This window comes from Balaenoptera ricei, chromosome 14 (genome assembly GCF_028023285.1).
Source record: "Balaenoptera ricei isolate mBalRic1 chromosome 14, mBalRic1.hap2, whole genome shotgun sequence".
Lineage (NCBI taxonomy): Eukaryota > Metazoa > Chordata > Mammalia > Artiodactyla > Balaenopteridae > Balaenoptera > Balaenoptera ricei.
The window spans coordinates 9,045,101-9,064,936 of NC_082652.1; the positions used below are offsets into that span (position 1 = coordinate 9,045,101).

General features: G+C 40.9%; 1 protein-coding gene across 7 annotated transcripts in view; it reads left to right on the forward strand.

The window, feature by feature from the left end:
- TCTN1 (tectonic family member 1) overlaps nucleotides 1-19,836 on the forward strand; it is a 51,773-nt gene that overhangs the window by 27,306 nt on the left and 4,631 nt on the right. For 5 of the 7 annotated variants that reach the window (XM_059895276.1, XM_059895278.1, XM_059895277.1 and 2 more), the window contains 9 exons: nucleotides 5,252-5,382; nucleotides 6,515-6,666; nucleotides 8,194-8,281; nucleotides 10,437-10,546; nucleotides 12,000-12,020; nucleotides 16,293-16,430; nucleotides 17,229-17,354; nucleotides 17,753-17,838; nucleotides 18,372-18,512. In XM_059895276.1, the coding sequence (XP_059751259.1) occupies nucleotides 5,252-5,382; nucleotides 6,515-6,666; nucleotides 8,194-8,281; nucleotides 10,437-10,546; nucleotides 12,000-12,020; nucleotides 16,293-16,430; nucleotides 17,229-17,354; nucleotides 17,753-17,838; nucleotides 18,372-18,512 (993 nt within the window). The remainder of the gene's footprint in view (nucleotides 1-5,251; nucleotides 5,383-6,514; nucleotides 6,667-8,193; nucleotides 8,282-10,436; nucleotides 10,547-11,999; nucleotides 12,021-16,292; nucleotides 16,431-17,228; nucleotides 17,355-17,752; nucleotides 17,839-18,371; nucleotides 18,513-19,836) is intronic. The other 2 variants (XM_059895274.1, XM_059895275.1) reach the window with 2 other exon arrangements.

Here is a 19,836-nt window from a genome sequence, read left to right on the forward strand (position 1 = left end):
GTGAAAAGTACAGCTTAATTTTACAGCTTTTGTTGTAGACATAATACTTGTAACAAAAAATTAAATAGATAGGAAAGCTTTGTTTATACTCTTCTGATGGACAAATCTACCAGGAATTCTCACAGTTCACATTGTCTAGGAGAATAATGGAAAATGACATTCCCAGTCGATTATAAGGTAAAGAAATAATCTCTTCTGATTTATCTGCTTCTCATAATTCAGATAAAATAGCAGCACTTAGGAGAGGTTAGAGGTTAATTTATTCAGGATGGGACCAATTTATTATTCAGAGATAGCTAATTTACATTTAGTCTTGTATCAAGTTTTAGCGATTGAAACTTGATAGGTTGAATGCTTTTTGGAAGTGTGGTGTGTTTTTCCCATGGGAAACTATTTTATTGACCAATGGGAAATTGAATCTACTTCTGATATTGTAAAAATGCTTGGAGCATGGGGTGTTGTAGTCAGATTATTTTTCTGGCTAGCTGGACTACATTGTGGTTCAGTCTTTGTTGAAAATCATTCTGTTTTCCTGTCTTAGTAAGTACCAGGAGCCTGAGAGTGAGGTATCTGCTCCGATTTGAGATCGTTATTTAGAATGTAATTGTTTAAAAAAAATTAGCCAGTACTGTAATTTTAGATATAGACTATTTAGAATGGGGGTCAGCCAGCTTTTTTCTGTAAAAGGCCACATAATAAATACTTTAAACTTTGCAGGCCATAATGGTCTCTGTTGCAACTTCTCAACTCTGCCATTGTTGAGCAAAAGCAGTATCGACAATATGTAAATGGATGGGCATGGCTACGTTTCAGTAAAACTTATTTACAAAATTAGGTGTGGTTTGTGGACCTCATGGTTTAGAAGTTAGAGCTGAATTCGTAGTGCCCTCAGGAGAGGACCTCAGAATTTTTTGAGTTAGTTTTGCTTGTGACTTTCTCCTGAATATGAAGTGTAGAAATACTGAAATCAAAACTAATAGTCCTAACTAGTTGTGTGTTACTGTTATGTAGATTCCAACTCATAAAAAGTTTATTTACATTTGCTGAACTGTCATCAGCTAGTCCTATCATCCAATAACTTGTAAATTTATTGTTAAGATTATTGGATTAATGTCTGTTTTCCTCATTAGATGTAAGCTTCTTGAGAGTAAGAATTATCTTTTATATACCATTTACCACTAGTGCCTAGCACAGCTCCTGCCACATAGTTGGCCCTCATTAAAAATGAGTTAAATGGATGAATGAATTTCTCCCCTCCACCCCTAACTGACCCTCAAGTATCCCCTTTTGTCATTCTCTCCCCAGTCAGAAACCCAGGCCAGAAACCTGGAGGCTACCCTGACTCCTGTTTCTTCCTTGCCTTCTCACATCTAAGCCGTCTTTCACATCTCACCATGCCTTTCTTGAGCCCTCCTGTGTGCCAGTACCAGGGATTTAAAGATGACTTAGACATGGTCCTGCCTTCAAAGAGCTCATGAGTAAGGGAGACAGATGAGTGGATGGCAGTTTCTGCCCCAGACACTAGGAGAACTCAGAGGAGTGGCATCTAACCCAGACAGTGGGAGTAGCGAGGTCTTTCTAGAAAATAACTGAGCTGGGTTCTGAAGAGCAAGTAGAAGTTGGCCAGCGTGGAATCAGGAAGGGCATTCCAGGCCGAGGGAGCTGCATGGGGGTGAAGGAGTACAGCCTGTTGCCTTAACTGCAGGTAACTCAGCATGGCTAGGGAAGGGTGGAGCCAGAGGGGTGTGGGGAATGGCAGGGGTCAAATTCTGAGGGGCCTTGTGTGTATGCTGAGGGGTTTGGATTTTTCCTGAATTCTTCAGGGGGCCGGGAAGTGAGGTGATCAGATTCCCAACTTAATAAATTCAGCAGCAGCATGGACAGTAGATCACAGGGGCCAGGCCTGGTAACAGGGAACCAAGTAGGAAGCTATTGCAGATGAGGATTAATAGGTGTCCTCTCTTTTACCCCAGAAGGTTGTGACAGTGGGACTAAAGAGAAATGTACGGATGTGATACTGATTCACTGCACAGGATTCGAGAGGTGCCTGACTCGAAGGGGAGGGGTGAAGAGTCCCATTCTGCTGAGTTGTCTTTTACGATTGCCCTCATATTTATCCATTCCTACTTCCTTCCTCTTCATAAGCTCACGCCTCAACTTATCACTCACTTCCTTCAAAAACTCTCATTACCTACAGAATCCATAACCTGGATTCATATCCATCCCAACCTCTTTCAGATCTTATTTCCTACTAACCCCATCTAGTATCCACCATCCAGCCCACCTTTGGTACTTTGTTTTCCAAATACCATCAGTACATTACCCATCCTTGGCCAGTGCCATTTTTGTACTTGGATTAGTGTCCCATTCCCTTTCTGTCTAATTCCTACTCATCCTTTAAGGCCCAGTAGGACTCACAGATTTTTCAGTGCTGGATCTTTTCTTATTAATACTGCTCACGGTTTTTCAAAAATATTCTTTATGCCTACAATAACAACTTATATACCATTAGAACTATACAGAGCATTTGGAAAAGAGACCAGTTACAAAATAAATCAATACCCCAGCAATAAACATTCAAAAAATATAATGGAAATGGATTCTATTCATAACACCAATAGAAATTTAATATAGTTAGAATTAAACTTAACTATTCAGAATTTTTGTGAAAAAAAACTTCAAAATATAGTGAGACATAAAACATTTGAATAACTGGAGAGATACAGTCTGCATAGTGGGATGGTAAGAATCATTACTTATACACGTCAATTTATTATAATGTAATTCTAGTCAGATGGGAGAGGGATAATGTGTCAAAATGATTCTAAAATTCATCTGGAAGAATAAACAGAACAGCCAAGACGTTATTGAATAAGAAGAGCAAACTACTAGGTTTAAAACAGTTGTAACACTGTAATAGTGAAAATAATGTGTATTAATTCAAGACAGATTAGTAGGTCATTGGAAGAGAATAGAAAGGCCAAAAATCAGTTGTGTGTACTGATTTTACACCAGCTAATTTTTTTAAAAAGTATTATGTTTTTTTCTGGGGCTTCGCTGGTGGTGCAGTGGTTGAGAATCTGCCTGCCAATGCAGGGGACACGGGTTCGAGCCCTGGTCTGGGAAGATCCCACATGCCGCGGAGCGACTAGGCCCGTGAGCCACAGTTGCTGAGCCTGCGTGTCTGGAGCCTGTGCTCCACAACAAGAGAGGCCGCGATAGTGAGAGGCCCGCGCACCGCGGTGAAGAGTGGGCCCCACTTGCCGCAACTAGAGAAAGCCCTTGCACAGAAACGAAGACCCAACACAGCCATAAATAAATAAATTAAAAAAAAAAAAAAAAAAAAAGTGTTATGTTTTTTTCTACTTATGTATTTAATATAAATATGGTATTTCATCTCTGTGGAGTAAAGGTTGGATCATTCAGTAAATGATGTAGGATGATTATTTAAGAACAAAAGACATGAGGTTCCTGCTTCATAGCATTACATCGAAGTAAATTACCAAGAGATTGAAACGTTAAAAAAAAATTAATGAGCAAATGAAAAATATAGGTGAACATTTATTAATCTTGGGTTAGGGAATGTCTTTTAAGCATAAACCCAAAGGCAAACTATAAAAGAAAAGATTGACAACTTCATTAGTTTAAAAAAATCAGGTACTTCCCTGGTGGCACAGTGGATAAGAATCCGCCTGCCAATGCTGGGGACACAGGTTTGATCCCTGGTCCAGGAAGATCCCACATGCCGCGGAACAACTAAGCCCGTGCGCCACAACTACTGAGCCTGCACTCTAGAGCCCGCGAGCCGCAACTACTGAAGCTCGCTCGCTCTAGGGCCCGCATGCTTCAACTACTGAAGCCCATGTACCTAGAGCCCGTGCTCAGCAACAAGAGAAGCCACTGCAATGAGAAGCCCGTGCACCGCAACGAAGGGTAGCCCCTGCTCGCCACAAGTAGAGAAAGCCCACATGCAGCAACAAAGACCCAACGCAGCCAAAAAAAAATATATATATATATGTATATATATATACACATATATACATATATATGTGTATATATATATATATATGGGTTCTTTTAAGTAAATGAGAAGACAAACGTTCTAAAAAAAAAATGGTCAACTTACTGAAGAATAAATACCAGTGAGCAGTAACTGTATGGAAAAATATTTAACCTCACTAGTAAAAGAGAAAATTCAAATTTAAACAATGAGATAACAGGCTTTTGCCCATGAAATTCGCAAAGGGTAAAAACTGAATGATAATATCCAGTCTTGGCAAGAGTACAGGAAATACGCACTCTTATTACTACAGTGTTGGTGAGGCTGCATCTTGCCTTTCTGGAAGGCGATCTGGCAGTATGTCTCAGAAGCCTTAAATTAATGTGTACCTACCTTTTGACCCAGCAATTCCACTTCAGGAGATACGGCCTAAGGAAATAAATGGTGATATTAATAAAAATGTATGTACAAAGATGTCATTATAGCATTATATATAATCGGGGAAAATTAGAAACAGCCTAGATCAACAGTAGAGGATTGGCTAAAAAAATTGGGAGTACCTTAATAAATTGGTATACAATGAAGCTATTTAGTATAATAATACAAAAACATATTTGATGATATGGGAAATATTGGGCACTATATATTAAGTGAAAAAAGCCTTAAAGCAGTATGTAATATGATCTCATTTTTGTTATATCTCTATGCCATATCTGTATCAGTATCAAATAGATTAGGGTTTGTTAAGTCCGGGATTGGTTGAAGACTTATCTATACCGTAACTTCTAAGCCCCGAAACTTCCAGATGACGTTACATTTTCTCATTCTCACAATCCTTTGTGAAGACAGCTTTATTCTAAAGACTAGGAAGTTTGGATCCATTCTGGGTACTTACAAACAATCTGAAGTTCTGCAAAATTTTATGTAATTGATTCTGTCAGGGTTTGCAAGGTTCATTTACATCAAAATTATACTCTGATCTATATTCCATACTTGACAAGATTTTCTTTAAGGTGATTCTAGTTGTCTTCATATTTTCACTGTTGGAGGAAGAAGTTTAAAGTGCCAAACAATTTAACACTGAATAAACTAAATAAAAGTGGATTCAATACTAACATCGCACTTTCATAAATATCCTCCATGTGGTTGTTAACATAGTACAGTGCAAGCATCTGACAGTTTTAAAATAATCTTGCTAAGATTGTGTGCATTTGCCTTAAAACTTTGTCTTATTATTTTTTTAATTTTCAGGGGTGATAGTCAATTTTGTAGTCAAAAAGCAGCCATCTATTCATTGAATTTTACAGCAGACCCACCTCAGAGAGTATTTAAACTTGTTGACCAAATCAATCCATCTATTTTCTGCATTCACATTACAAACTGTAAGTATTTGATGGTGATATACTTTGTGAAACTCTGAAAATTTTTTTCTTTTAAAAGTTCTTTTATGGAAAAATGTCCCATTGTTAGATTTAAAGCAGTTATTCTGTGGTTTGGCTAGAGTTTATCTTGAGGCCATTCCACAGACAACTGCAAGTAACTTTATAAACCTGTGGCCATGCACGTTTTCTTTAATTGTGCTTGTGTAGTTATCTTTTGAAATCTCATACTTTATTTCAAAGGTGTTTATAATATGTAGACATGCATAGGAATCTAGATTTATTTAGGGGTGTGTGTGTGTGTGTGTGTGTGTGTGTGTGTGTGTGTGTGTGTGTTTTACTTTATTTCCTCCTGATTTAATAGTTAGGAATCAGGTTCAGCTTTGGTTTCAAGTTCCCTTTTTCTCTTTTATTTTTACTAAGAATATTTGCATGAAAACAGGATCTTTATTTTTATCTGAGCATTTAGCTCAGTAAGGTGTCTAGTTCCAAAGTACATGTGAGTGTAAAATGTTATCAAGATATCAGAGATCAGAGACACATTTATGGTTTTATCAAACTTTATCGTCTTTTCAGAGTGTCTTTATATTTTGGTTTTGTTCCTTTGCACTTGAAAATTTAGGCGATTTTTCTGTGATTTGTAATCTGAGGTAATGACTGGTCAGTCATTGTCATGTTCTCTGACATAACAGGGCCAGTGAACATACCAGTCTGTTCCCTCCTCCTCCCACCTCTCATGTACAGGGCACATTATCCTCCTGGGCTTTGGAGGTGGCTGTGTGAGGGTAGAAACAGGGTCTTTCATTCCCATAGCCATCTGGAGAGAGTTGCCCCTTAGAGGTTTATGCAGCAGATGCCTCAGTCCATGGGCCAGAGAAAGAGATTGATTATTATTGGTTTCTGTTGTGCTCTTTACCTGTAGGCTTTAGAAACTATTGCTTCCACAATAGAGAAAGATCCTATTTATTTAATAAGATTCAAGAAATCTTGGGGAAAGTGAATATAAAAAGAGACACTTTAATGTCTTCACATCAGCCTTAATGCTACTGAAAGTTGTTTCCAAAATACTACATATGTTATATATACTATACATGTTATATTTTATACTGATTTAAAATGTTTTTTCTAAAAACAGATAAACCTGCATTATCCTTTATTAATCCAGAAGTGCCTGATGAAAGCAATTTTGATAAATTGATGAAAACATCTGATGGTTTTTCATCGAATGCAGAATCAGATGTTTCCTTGACAGCCAAACCGGATGCTCCAAATACTGCAAAATATGAGGTGAGCCAGGAACTTAAGTCCACTCATCCCGTCACAAATATCTTGTCTTTGTAAGTTAACTTTTCAGTATGTTCCCAGTAAACCGGCTTTCCTGAGACATAGAATTCATATTATAAACTAAAAAACTTAACATGCGTGCCTATAGATCAAAGATCATGAAAATTAAACTTGAGTAGTTGAATTCTAACATAGGGTTTTGAGGCATTTATTCTGTGGTAAGCTTGCATTTGTCTCTGCAGAATTTTTTCTTCCTTTCCACCTCAAAAGATGCAGCAAAGTGCTTTTTCCTTTGCAAAAAAAAAAAAATTTGCAAAAATTTGTAAAGATGCAAATTTTATGCATCTTCCCATGTCACTATAAAAGTTACCATTTCTTGAGAATTTCCCATGTGCCAGACACTGTGCAGAGCTTTTCAGACATCACTGCACACAACCCTGGGAAGGATATGTCATTGTCTCCATTTAAGTGATGAGGAAAACATAGGTATAGGAAGGAGCTAGTGTTGGAGCTATATTTTACTGGTACAAAGTATTCTTTCCATGGATGTGTCGTTATTTATTATTGAGTCATTCCACCATTTAACAGACATTCGTTTCTAGTTTTTGCTATTATAAATAATCCACAATAAACATTCTTATGGGTACATATATTTATATATATATATATATTTTTTTTTTTTTTTTGCTGTGTTGGGTCCGTTGCTGTGCACGGGCTTTCTCTAGTGGCGGCGAGCGGGGGGCTACTCTTCATTGCAGCGTGCGGGCTTCTTATTGCGGTGGCTTTTCTTGTTGCAGAGCATGGGCTCTAGGCGCGTGGGCTTCAGTAGTTGTGGCACGCAGGCTCAGTAGTTGGGGCTCACGGCCCTGGAGCGTGCGGGCTTCAGTAGATGGGGCACATGGGCTCAGTAGTTGTGGCTCTTGGGCTCTAGAGCGCAGGTTCAGTAGTTGTGGCACACAGGCTTAGTTGCTCCATGGCATGTGGGATCTTCTTGGACCAGGGATCGAAGCCGTGTCCCCTGCATTGGCAGGAGGATTCTTAACCACCGCTCCACCAGGGAAGTCCCTAGATACATATATTTTTGTCTGATTAAATCCTTAGGATATGTTCCTATAAACGGGTTAACTTGGTCAAAATGAATGGGAATTTAAAATACCGATACCAGATTGCTCTCCAGAAAGATTGCAGGAATTTATACTCCCAGCTCTAGTGAAGGACAGGACTTGTTTCCCCCTTGCTGGCACCTGTGTCAGCTTCTTACATACCCTTCCAGTGGAATAGAAATAAAATTGCCAAGAATTAAAAAGCCTGCAAATGCAGTAACATGTGTACACAGAAACACACATCCTTAAAAGGAAAAGGGTGGGACAGCTAGAGGTAAGCTCCCTGCGGAGAAGGACCACATCTGTTTTTTAATCACCCCTGTGTTCCCAATGCCTGCAGTGCTGCCTGTCACATAGTAGGTGTGCAGTAAGTGTTGAAGGAGTGCCTTAGTAGCACCATGACAGCTGTTGGTTGTTCTGTTTGCAGTATGGGGTTCATCTGCAGACTTCACATTCATTTCTGAGATTTCCTTCTCCCCTTACATCATCTCTGTGCACCGATAATAACCCTGCAGGTAAGAGAGTGGGCACTTTTCTTCCTCTCTGCAAACAGAGTTTGTTCTTAGTTTATATTTATAGTAGTCACAATTAAACAGACTTCGTAACTAGAAACAGAGAGTCTTAGGGTTGGAAGAGACCTCAAAGGTTGTATAGTTCAGTTTCCCACCCAGTGCCGGAATCTTTTCTACAACATGCAGTCACTGTTTGAGCACTTGCAGTGATGGGGAACTCACTACCTGTAACCAGCTCATTAAGTTGTTTAACTCTTACAGTTGTTGGAAAGTTCTTTTTTTAAAAAAATATTTATTTATTTATTTATTTGGCTGCAGCAGGTCTTAGTTGGGGCATGCAGGATCTTTTAGTTGCGGCACGCGGGATCTGGTTCCCTGACTGGGGATCGAACCCGGGCCCCCCTGCATTGGGAGCGTGAAGTCTTAACCACAGGACCACCAGGGAAGTCCCTGTTGGAAAGTTCTTTCCTCGCTGGAGCTAAAGTTTGTCAGTAGCTAACACTGATTAACTGTATGCTGGGTATTGTGTTAAGTGCTTGCATGTGTTTTTTCCATGTGATCCTTACAATGATCCTCTAAGGGAGGGTTGTTTTCATTCTTTAGATGAGGAAACTGAGAAACGTTCAGTTTCTTACTTAGGCGGTGGTGGAGCAGGGATACAACCCATGCAGCTGCCTCCCATGGGTCCTGCTTCTCCTTCAGGAGCATCATAGACTCCATGGAGTAACCCTCTTGGCAGTGGAAGGGAATAGGCCTGGCTCTCCAGTCCTTAGCCAGCCTCACTATGCAGAAACCTGCTAAGCCGTGGATGATAGCATGTGGCCTAATGAAGCAACACTTGCTACACAAAGGAAAATGCGTTCTATTGAATAGATGCTTAACCTTGCTCACACAAAGGAACAGTGTAAATTAAAACGAAACTGAGGGACTTCCCTGGTGGCGCAGTGTTTAAGAATCTGCCTGCCAATGCAGGGGACACGGGTGTGAGCCCTGGTCCGGGAAGATCCCACATGCTGTGGAGCAACTAAGCCCCTGCACCACAACTACTGAGCCTGCGCTCTAGAGCCCATGAGCCACAACTACTGAGCCCGTGTGCCACAACTACTGAGGCCCACGTGCCTAGAGCCTGTGCTCTGCAACAAGAGAAGCCACCACAATGAGAAGCCCGCGCACCGCAACGAAGAGTAGCCCCCGCTCGCTGCAACTAGAGAAAGCCCGCGGGCAGCAGCGAAGACCCAATGCAGCCAAAAAAATTAATGAGAGAAAAAAAAAACAACGAAACTGAGATACCGTTTCCACCTAATGGATTGGCAAAGCGTAAAGAAATTTAAGGCTGTGGATAAGTAGGCACTTGTCTATATTGCTGGTGGGACTAAAAATTGGTACGGCCTCTGTGAAGAGCACTTTGGCATTATGTATCAATATTGCAAATGAATATGCCCTTTGACCTAGCTTTTCTACTTCTAGGAGTTGGTCCTACAGAAACTCTGGCCCACATGCAAAACAATAGATTGCAGCATTATTATAGCAAAGCTGGAGACAGCTTCCATTAGTGGGGAACTGGTTGAATAAATTATGGCATGTCTATAATAGAATACTAATTCTCCCTAAAAAGAGTAGGAGGAAGCTCTTCATGTACTGAGATAGACTGAGCTCCAAGATACATTGTTCAGTGAAAAAAACAAAGGGCGGAATATATATTGTGAGTTTGTTTCCAAAAGGGGAAAGAAATACTAAAAAAAAAAAAAAAAAAATTTATATATACACACACACATACATACATACATACATACATACATATATGCATACATATATATACACACATGCTTTTATTTGCATAGGATATTTCCAGAAAGATACACAAGAAACTTCATGCTGACTGTCTCTGGGGAAGGGAACTTGTGGTTGCTGGGGGACAAGGGTTGGGGGGAGACTTCTCTCAATATCTTTTTGTGCCTTTTGAATTTTGAATCATGTGAATGTATTATGTATTTGAAAAATAATTTTTTAAACCCTATGTTAAGCATATTATATGTCTGTGTCATAACTTTGCAGTTTTACTTAGATTACAATTTTTTAGTTACTGTTGGACAGTTAAAATTTTTCTTGTTTTTAAAATTTTTTTTTCCCTTTCCCTTGGGAATGCTACGATTTCCAGCATTTCTGGTTAACCAAGCTGTTAAGTGCACCAGAAGGATAAATTTGGAACAGTGTAAAGAAATTGAAACCCTGAGCCTGGCTTATTACAGCAGCCCTAAAATTTTGAGGGTAAGAATTATTTTGAAGTGAAACTTGATTCATTGGGTTTATTTTCTGTTCTTTGTACCCTTTTACAATATGATAAGTAGAGCATCATTTCAATACATGATTGACACTCAAAATTTTTCTTCTCCAGTTCTTTGGTATACTGATACCAAAGATATTGAAATAATCACTTAAAATAATTTTTATTTTTATATAGTTAGCTCATATTTTGCTTTCTTCTTTTTTCTTTTTTTTTTTTTTGCTTTCATTCATTTTGATGGTAACCAATACTCTGTCTCCTGAATTAAAAAGACCTTTATTAATAACCAAAACCTTTAGAATTATAAAAACATCTTAATGTCTGTCACGGAAATGATCATGTTAGCACCAAAAAGTTATCTTTCTGGTTGGCAGATGAAATAAGCGCCCAGGAAAGGACAGGAAATAGGTTTGCTGGAGAAGAAGAGGCCCCCGTGTGAAGAGGCCCCTTCTTCCTGGTTACGGTGACTGAAGCCTGAACTGAATAGATGAGAGGCCACTGGCCTGCTTGGTGGGTGATGTGAAAGGGTTGCCAGGGGAGAAGACATTTTTCAGTGATTAAAAACCATATGATTATTGTGAAAGCCCCCTTCCCCTTCTGATTCCTGGAGTGTGGTGACGGGGGCATCCATGGCACCTGTATTCATCTGGGCTTCAGTTTTCAGAATCAAGTTTAATCTTTCCTCTCTCTGCCCTTTCCCTCTCCCTCTCTCCTCAAAGTCAGCCATCTATGCCTGTGAACTCTTCCAGTTCGTGTGACTTCTCACAGTTGTCCTGGAAGCAGTCCCTGAGGCGTGCAGGCACAGTTCTTTTTCATCTTAGGCCCCCCCCACATGTCCACTCATCCCCCTCCCCAAAGCTCCCATTGGCCTAATAGGGCATCGTGGGGTTAGAGAAGTGGGATTGGCGGCGTGGGGACAGGAATGAAGGGAGGTGGAGCCCTTCAGGAAAAGAGCTCCGGCTGTGCTGGGGAGGCAGGAGCCTGGCCTTGAGGGGGCTCGGGCTACAGGCAGGAAGGCCACTTAGGAGACTGGACACTGCCTGGGCAGGCAGTGGTGTCCTTCCGATGAGGACAGGCGCAGCGCAAGTGAGCAGGAGGATGGGAGCCATGTCTTCCCTACAGTGTTAACGTCACTGATGACCATATGGAAAATACCACATAATTACACTGAAGCATGGAGGCTTCCTGAGACTAGCTCTGTTGGGCTGGTCTCCTGAGCTCCCAATCTGAAGGAAATGAATATAGAAGGGAAATGTAAAGTTATTATGACACAGATACAAAAATATATAGGTGGCAAGTCTTGATTAAGGAAATTCTGTTTTCCTCTTTGAGAAGTCTTTAATAAGATGAATGTGCCCTTTAACCCACGGTCTGAAAAAGCAATAAAAATGCTTCTTTTTGTTGTACTTAACAAAATTTGTTGTTCTTTTTATCTAGGTGCCTGGTTCAGGAACAAAGGTAAGAGTACTTCTTAATGGAATTATTGTCTTACTTCGGAGCATTTGAAATGAATACACTTATGGTCAGAAGGGTACCTTACTGCCAATAACGAAAACATTTGCCAAAAAGCAAGCAGAAATGAAATAGGGAAACTCCTTAGTAGACCATCCTTTTGCTATCACAAAAGGGTCAGATTTTCAAATTCCTTAGTTTTTGTAGTCCACACTTGTTCATGTTTGAATGACGCAGCTGTCTTGACTGACAAGGGGTGTGATTGGCTTCTGTGCTTTCGGGGCATCCCTTGATATCTTCTTGGCCTCTTGTCAGGAGAGCTGGCTAGCTCCCAGGATGCTGTCTGTCCAGTGTAGAAGATAGAAAGAAACCTTTTGCCCAGTGAAGGTACACACCTGTGTAGGAGGTGAACACTCTCAGTGTAGCTTCCAGTGTTGAGTTGCAGGTAGGTTCTATTCAAAGCCTTATGGCCCCAGCTCAGGGGCCCTATAGAGCTGTGGTCAGGAGGCCACAGTCTCTTTGCAGATATGTCAGAGAGAAGGATGGTGGATTTACCTCTTACTCTTGGGGCTGCACCCTGTGCCTGCCTGTGAATACAGTCCCCAAGGAGGCCAAGGCAGTGGCCTTGTCATAGTCTCCCAGAGCCTGTGAAATTGGTTGCCCTTGGTTCAAAAGTCAGCTTTGCTGTTGTTTTCTTGTGTGACATATGCGTCAGTCTCCCCAGTTGCAAGTGGATGGTAGGTCTCTGCCCCAGAGGCTTGATGTAAGGCTCGAGGGAGAGAATGCACATGATGTAAGACTCGGTGCTTGGTGCAGCAACTGGCACGCAGGAAGCACTGCGGACAGCAGTACCCACTGTGATTGATTTCATTACGTCTCTGGACACAAACATGTTTGAGGTAGACATTTGGAAAGGAATGGTTGTGTGACTTTGGACTTCACACTACTGTGTGTGGGCCTGGATTTCCTCATCTGTGAAGGTGCTTTCAAACTTATTTCAGTTATAGTGCTTCTTCAAGTGAAAGAGCCTTCCCTAGTGTGTAACATGGATTGAATCCAAAGCCCCTAGCTGGGGCTTCCCTGGTGGTGCAGTAGTTAAGAATCCTCCTGCCAATGCAGGGGGCACGGGTTCGAGCCCTGGTCCAGGAAGATCCCACATGCTGCAGAGCAACGTAAGCCCATGCGCCACAACTATTGAGCCTGCACTCTAGAGCCCGTGAGCCACAACTACAGAGCCTGTGTGCTGCAACGGAAGACCACGTGCCTAGAGCCTGTGCTCCGCAACAAGAGAAGCCACCGCAATGAGAAGCCCGCGCACCGCAACGAAGAGTAGCCCCCGCTCGCCGCAGCTAGAGAAAGCCCGCGCACAGCAACGAAGACCCAGTGCAGCCAAAAACAAATAAATAAAAATAAATTAATTAATTTAAAAAAAACCCCAAAAAACAAAGCCCCTAGTTGGAGCAGTGGTGGGGTCAGAAGCCCCTTACCTGCCTGACCTCCCCATCTTTCTCCTTTTTCGTCCCTGTGAGGAACCCTACAGCTCCCAGGGACCCAGTTTGAAAGTCATATAATAGACTAGCTCTCAAATGCTTCCAACCACTAAAAAGTGCTTTTATTATAGCATTCAAAGCTTGAACTGTCTGTGGAGATAGCTGCCCTGTATGCCATATAGTGTTGGTACTAAGATGGTGCCTAGTAGGTACTGGGCCCTCAATTGGTTATGTGTTAATTGAATGAATGACAAAGGATTGATTCAATCAAGAAGGGAAGACCTATTGTGAGGGATAATAGGACGTTACTCAAAGGCACGTACTATGTGCCAAGCACTGTTCCAAGTGTATGTGTGTCTGCAGTCCTTTAGTTGTCCCAGTGATTCTAGGAGGTAGGCCCTGTTGTTGGCACTCTGGCATGTGAGTCACAAAGAGATGACTTAGCTTGCCCAAGGCTACACAGCGGGGAAGAGGCAGAGCTGGGACAAGAAACCAAGCTGTCTGGCTCCAGAGACCTTATTCTTAACCATGACATTGGACTCGTTCTACTGTGTGCCAAGCCCTGAGTTTGGAAGTTTCACACACGTTCTCTCTTTGCGTCCTATGGCCACACAGTCAGGAAGTGGCAGACTGCGACTTCCAACTCAGATCTGTGTGACACCAAAGCTTGTGCTCCGAAGGATATCAACTAATATCAGGGATGTGTTTAAATTCTTTTAAAATGCAGCTTCCAAGGTCTGTTAGAGGATGAGGAATATAAAAATCGGATCCAGTCTCCCCATTAATAGAAGCCCATTGTGATTGCTTGGAATTATTGTCGATATCTATTGAACCATCAATGAAAGATTGTCATGGCCCTGTGGTTTCATTGTTAAGTATGCTTTAGTTCTTTGCCAGTGGGTAGTTTGGGAATAGGATATGATTGAATAGGACATTCAGGAAACCAGAAGAGCCGTACCATTTTCATTCTTGTGTCTGGTCCAGTGGATGGTGATATACTAGTGCAGCTCTTGCCACTTACACTCATCCATCAGTCTTTACAAAGCCAACTGAACCCTTCGGTGTCTGCCAGCCACACCCACCCACCATGGGAATGGCTCCATCAGAGGCATGGAACAGTGTGCACTTTCTTAGAACACAGTATCATTGCTGAATCAGGGCATTTTCAGATAAAGGAATCCAGGGTTATCTTTTGATGACTTGTTTAAGAGTTAATTAACGGGTAGCATGGGACTCCCTGCGTAACTCTTAAACCCAGTGGTGCGACTTGTTATGCAGAGGACGTTGTGGTGACTGGTGTTGCCCTCCTGTGACTCCATCATGTGACAGCTCATCTTTGCTTCCGAACCACATCACGTTCTTATATTAGAGGTTTGACTTACAAGGGTAGTTGCCAGTCTTCTTGGTCATGGGAGCAGTACATAAGAACTCCTTGTTTATCTATAAAATTACAGCTTAAATACTTAATAATTTTGAATTATAAACAATATAGTACATGGTTGAGGGCAAAGTTCAGAGCAATATGAACAACTAGATACAAGTTAGGTTCTTTCCTAAACAGTGGTTTCTAAGAGCAGGCATTTAGAGCAAACATCAGACTTGTCTCATGGTACGAAGAGGCCAAAATATCTAGAGCTTTGAGCCATTTAAAGGATTGCTTGGTGCTTTGTCACTCTGCTGGCAATGGCCATAAGTGAAAAATGTCCTTTAATAGCATTGGTCTAACCAGGGCTTCCTGATTTTGCTTTAAAAATTTGTTTGTCTCTTTTTCTTGCCCATGATCCCACCACCCATTGTGTGCGTGTGTAAGGGTGTGTGTAGAAGTTGTGTATAAACTGGGTCAAGCATATGTTCAGAGAGGTTGTGGGGCTTTAGGAGGATGGACCCTGGGATTGTGTGAAGAATGTGCACGTGCGTGTATACAGTGAGTGCGTTTATCAGTAGGAGCTGTGGTTTGGAGGTGAGAGTGTATGTGTGCATTTGATGGTGTGATGGGAGTTTGTGTGTATGTGTGTGTATGTTTGGGATATAATTCACGTACTATAAAACTTACCATTTTAAAGTGTACAATTCAGTGGTTTTTGATATATTCACAAGGTTATGCAATCATCACCAATATCTAATTCCAGAACATTCTCACCACCCCAAAAAGAAACCCTGTGCTCATTAGCAGTCACTCTTCATTCTACCCCAACCTTCTCCCCCAGCCCCTGGCAACCGCTTATCTACTTTCTGTCTCTATGGATTTGCCTATTCTGGACATTTCCTATAGATGGGATCATGTAGTATGTGGTCCTTTGTGTCTGGCTTCTTTCATTTGGCACAGTGTTTTCAGGATTCGTCTATGTTGTAGCATGTGTTAGTGCTTCATTCCTTTTTATGGATGATTCTTTTTATTTATGATATTCTTTTGTATGGATAGACCACATTTTATTTACCCATTCATCAGTTGATGAATGACAACTGGGTTATTTTCAGTTTTGGGCTATTAAGAATGCTGCTGTGAACATTTGTGTACACGTTTTTGTGTGAACATGTTTCCAGAGGTAATCACTTAACATTTTGGTTATATCCTTCTCAGATATTTTCTTTGTGAATGTATGCATGTGTTTACATATAAATATCTGTGTTTTTGCAAATGTGGATTTCTAGTATGCGTATTGTTCTATAGCATGCTTTTCCCTTCTTGGCGGTGTATCTGTGGAGGTGTGTTTCAAGTTTTTCGTTATTTTAACCCATTCACCTCTGTTGTGGTGTGTCTTTAGTAATCCAGGACTTTACTTTGCAGGTCCCTATCACTGTTCAGTCCATCACCATTCAGTCTCTAAATAAAACGCTAACCCTACAGGAAGACACTGATGTATTGAGGCCGCTGGTTCTTGTCGAGGCTGGGCATGATAAAATCTGCACTAACGTCATTCTTGAGGTAGGCGCCCAATTTGGCTTTGAAAGTTTGCTCTGTTTGTGGACGACTCAAGCTGCGTGGTCCTGAGGGGTAACTGGACGCCCTCCAAAGGGGGCTCTGGCCATCCGATGGTATCACTTTTCTTGTCTTGGCCTCCTACTTCCCTTTATCCTGTCTCATCAGAGGTCGCTTCTTTGTCTCTGAAATAATTGTGTGATTTTTCTCCACAAACCTAGTAACTTATAAGACTACATCAAAATTTGTTGTTGCTGCTGTTGTTGTGTTTTTTTTTTTTTAAATATTTATTTATTTGGTGGCGCTGGGTCTTAGTTGCGGCACAAAGGTCTTCATTGTGGCATGCGGGATCTTTTAGTTGTGGCATGCAGGATCTTTTAGTTGCAGCATGCAGGCTCCTTTAGTTGCGGCATGCAGGATGTAGTTCCCTGACCAGGGATCAAACCTGGGCCCCCTGCATTGGGAGTGCAGAGTCTTAATCACTGGACCACCAGGGAAGTCCCGCTGCTGTTGTTTTAGCACATTTATCTGCACAGATAGGCTGATTACATTCTGCTCAGACCAGCTGATTTGGAACTTATGTAATTGGGCACAGAAAGGCTTAGATGCCCCTGTCTGTCAGCTGGGGCCGATGCTGAGGTAACACCTCCCATAATCCGATTGGACAGGAGAGAAAAGCTTTAACACGTGGAGAAGTGGGAAAGGACTTGCCTCCTAGATACATGTTTTTTTATTTGAGTTATTAATACAGCTACAGAAATTTATTGGAAACAGGTGTATTTGAAGTATCATTTTGTTTTTTAGGTGAAGTATAGCCTCATGTATACAGATGCAGGTGAGATAGTAAAAGCTGATGTCTTTGTTCTTCTGGGAGCGGTTAGCAGTGCAATGGTTCCATTCCAGCAAAAGTTTGAAATTTATTTTATTCAGGTAAGTTTGATCAATTTTGTATAAGTATGTAATTGCCAAGTATAAAGAAATCATGACTTAGTGGGAAAAAAAAAATCTCAAATTAGAAGTATTACCACATCTAACCATTTGTATGGAACAAAGGGCTTGCGTGTAGCCTGTGGAGTTTGTAATGAAATCAAGCCAGAGTCCTTGTATCTTTTCCATTTGGGAGTAAGATTCTCTTCCATGTGAGCTTGTTCTTTTACAGCATGATGTACTCCTACACTCAGCAGATATATTTATAGTTCTGAGTAGGGAGAGAGATTCTTTTATTGGTTGGTAATCCCAGATTTTATTATGAAAACCATTTCATTTTCTCTCTGCCATTTCCTTATTAAAACAAGAATTACTTGGGGCATTTCTGCATTGTCTTTCAGCAAAATACAAAGCCAGTTCCTCTCAGTGGAAACCCTGGTTATGTTGTGGGACTCCCGTTAGCTGCTGGATTTCAGCCTCAGAAGGGATATCCTTTTTGGCACCATAGAGAAGCTTGATTTCCCTGTCCACGTGTGTGGGCCGCACTTCTTATTGCTGAGAGTCCTGAGGGCTGGGCTCTTGAGACCAGTCTCGGCCAGAGCTTCCTGTGGGTGGCTCTGCCTGCACAGCAAGTAGGGCTGTGCGGAGCCTGACAGCGTGGAGCAGTACGGCCCAGGAGACTGTCAGTGTCTTACAGTGAAAATCTTAAGGCAGAAAAGTTGGCAGACATTTAGAGGTATTTAATTTTATACTTAAACAGAGACTCTTAAACAAATTGAGTGATTTTGAACATTTGGAGTTAATTTTGAAGGGCCAGTTTCTGAGAAGTTTTCTCCTGAGGATGTCCTGATCAAGGAAAATAGTTGTAACTATTTTTTGCCTTCTTCTGGGTAATAACTGTCAAAATTCCCGAGACCTAGAGAAAGGGATATTTGGGTCTCTCTCATGTGACTCATGTGACACCATCTCCTAAGAATCAGCTGCTTTAGTACTGGGCAACTCCCTTAACCTTCTGTGAATGTCTGGGATTATGCAGACCACGAACAGATACGGACAGCTTACTCTTCTTCGTAGCACAGCTGAGCAAGACTGCTTGGCGATAGCGGGGATCCGGACCCCAGTATTATTTGGTTACAACATGCAATCTGGCTGTAAACTCAGGTAAGAGAGTAACTTGCTTCTGTTGGAGCCTATTTGTGTTGATCAGAAAACAAAGCATTCTTACCCTTTGCATTTTAATCAAACCTCTGCATCAGCTGACAAGCTCATTAGCATTATTATTAGTGGGTAGTAGCAACAGTAACAGTAACTTACAATGATGTCGTTTTGGTTTTCTAATTTTAATTCTCATAACCATAAACCATTTGTCATGATTCAAAGGAAAGTGTTACAACCCTTTCGCTTATCAAATACGGCAGAGTAAAAATCTCAAGGCTTCGTATGTTTTGTTTCTAAGGTGGCATAGCTCTTGAGTTCACAGCAAAAATATGTTCTCTGAAAGTCCTTCCTATATTTCTGAATTTTAATATACTCCTCTCAACAAACCCAATGAGAGGCAGCCTGAATGTGATCTGTTTTTAGTTTATCTTTTTATTGTCAAACAATGTAAAATGTCAAACAGCTCTTCATGGCTTGTTCTAAAGGCAGCAGTTCTTACCTTTATTTCCCCCATCCCAGAGACAATCACTTGCAACTCTTTCAGCTGATTTTTTGGAAATTTACCCCCAAATCTTTAAATAACCCACACGTAATGCTACTTCTTGATTTTTTTTGGTTTTATGACTTATGTATTTATTTATTTTTAATTTTAATTTTTTAATTCAAGTATAGTTGATTTATAATTTCAGGTGTACAGCAAAGTGATTCAGTTATATTCTTTTCAGATTCAGATTCTTTTCCGTTATAGGTTATTACAACAATTGAACATAGTTCCCTTTGCTATACAATAGGTCCTTGTTGCTTATCTATTTTATTATGACTTTTATTATTTATTGAGTTCCCACTGTGGAAGATGAAGATTTGGCTCTTTCTCCTTTGATCCCCTTTCCCATCCTTATGTCTCCCCAGGGTATCTACATCATTATTTTGGTTAGACCAATATTCACCATTTACATTATTCTGATTGCTTTAGACTAGCATTTCTCAAAGACGGTTCCATGGGATACATTTCCATAACATGTCAGCAGGAGTAAGTCTGTGGTCCAGTATGTTTGGGAAACATCAAATTAAAGTTAAAAACATGATTCCTTACTAAGTAAGCACTTCTCAGAGTCTTCAGTACGCCAGTGTACTTCAGGGGGGACGTGGGTATGCAATAGTTTCCAAATTTTTGGCCATGGAACCCTTCTTGTACAGAGCCTCTCCATGGAATACAGTTTGGGAAACATTGTTTTGGATTCATCTCCCTGGCCAACCAAGATTTCACAAAGTGAGAGACACTTTAACTTCAAAAAATCCCCTTTTAGAGAGTGAGAAAAGAAACTAG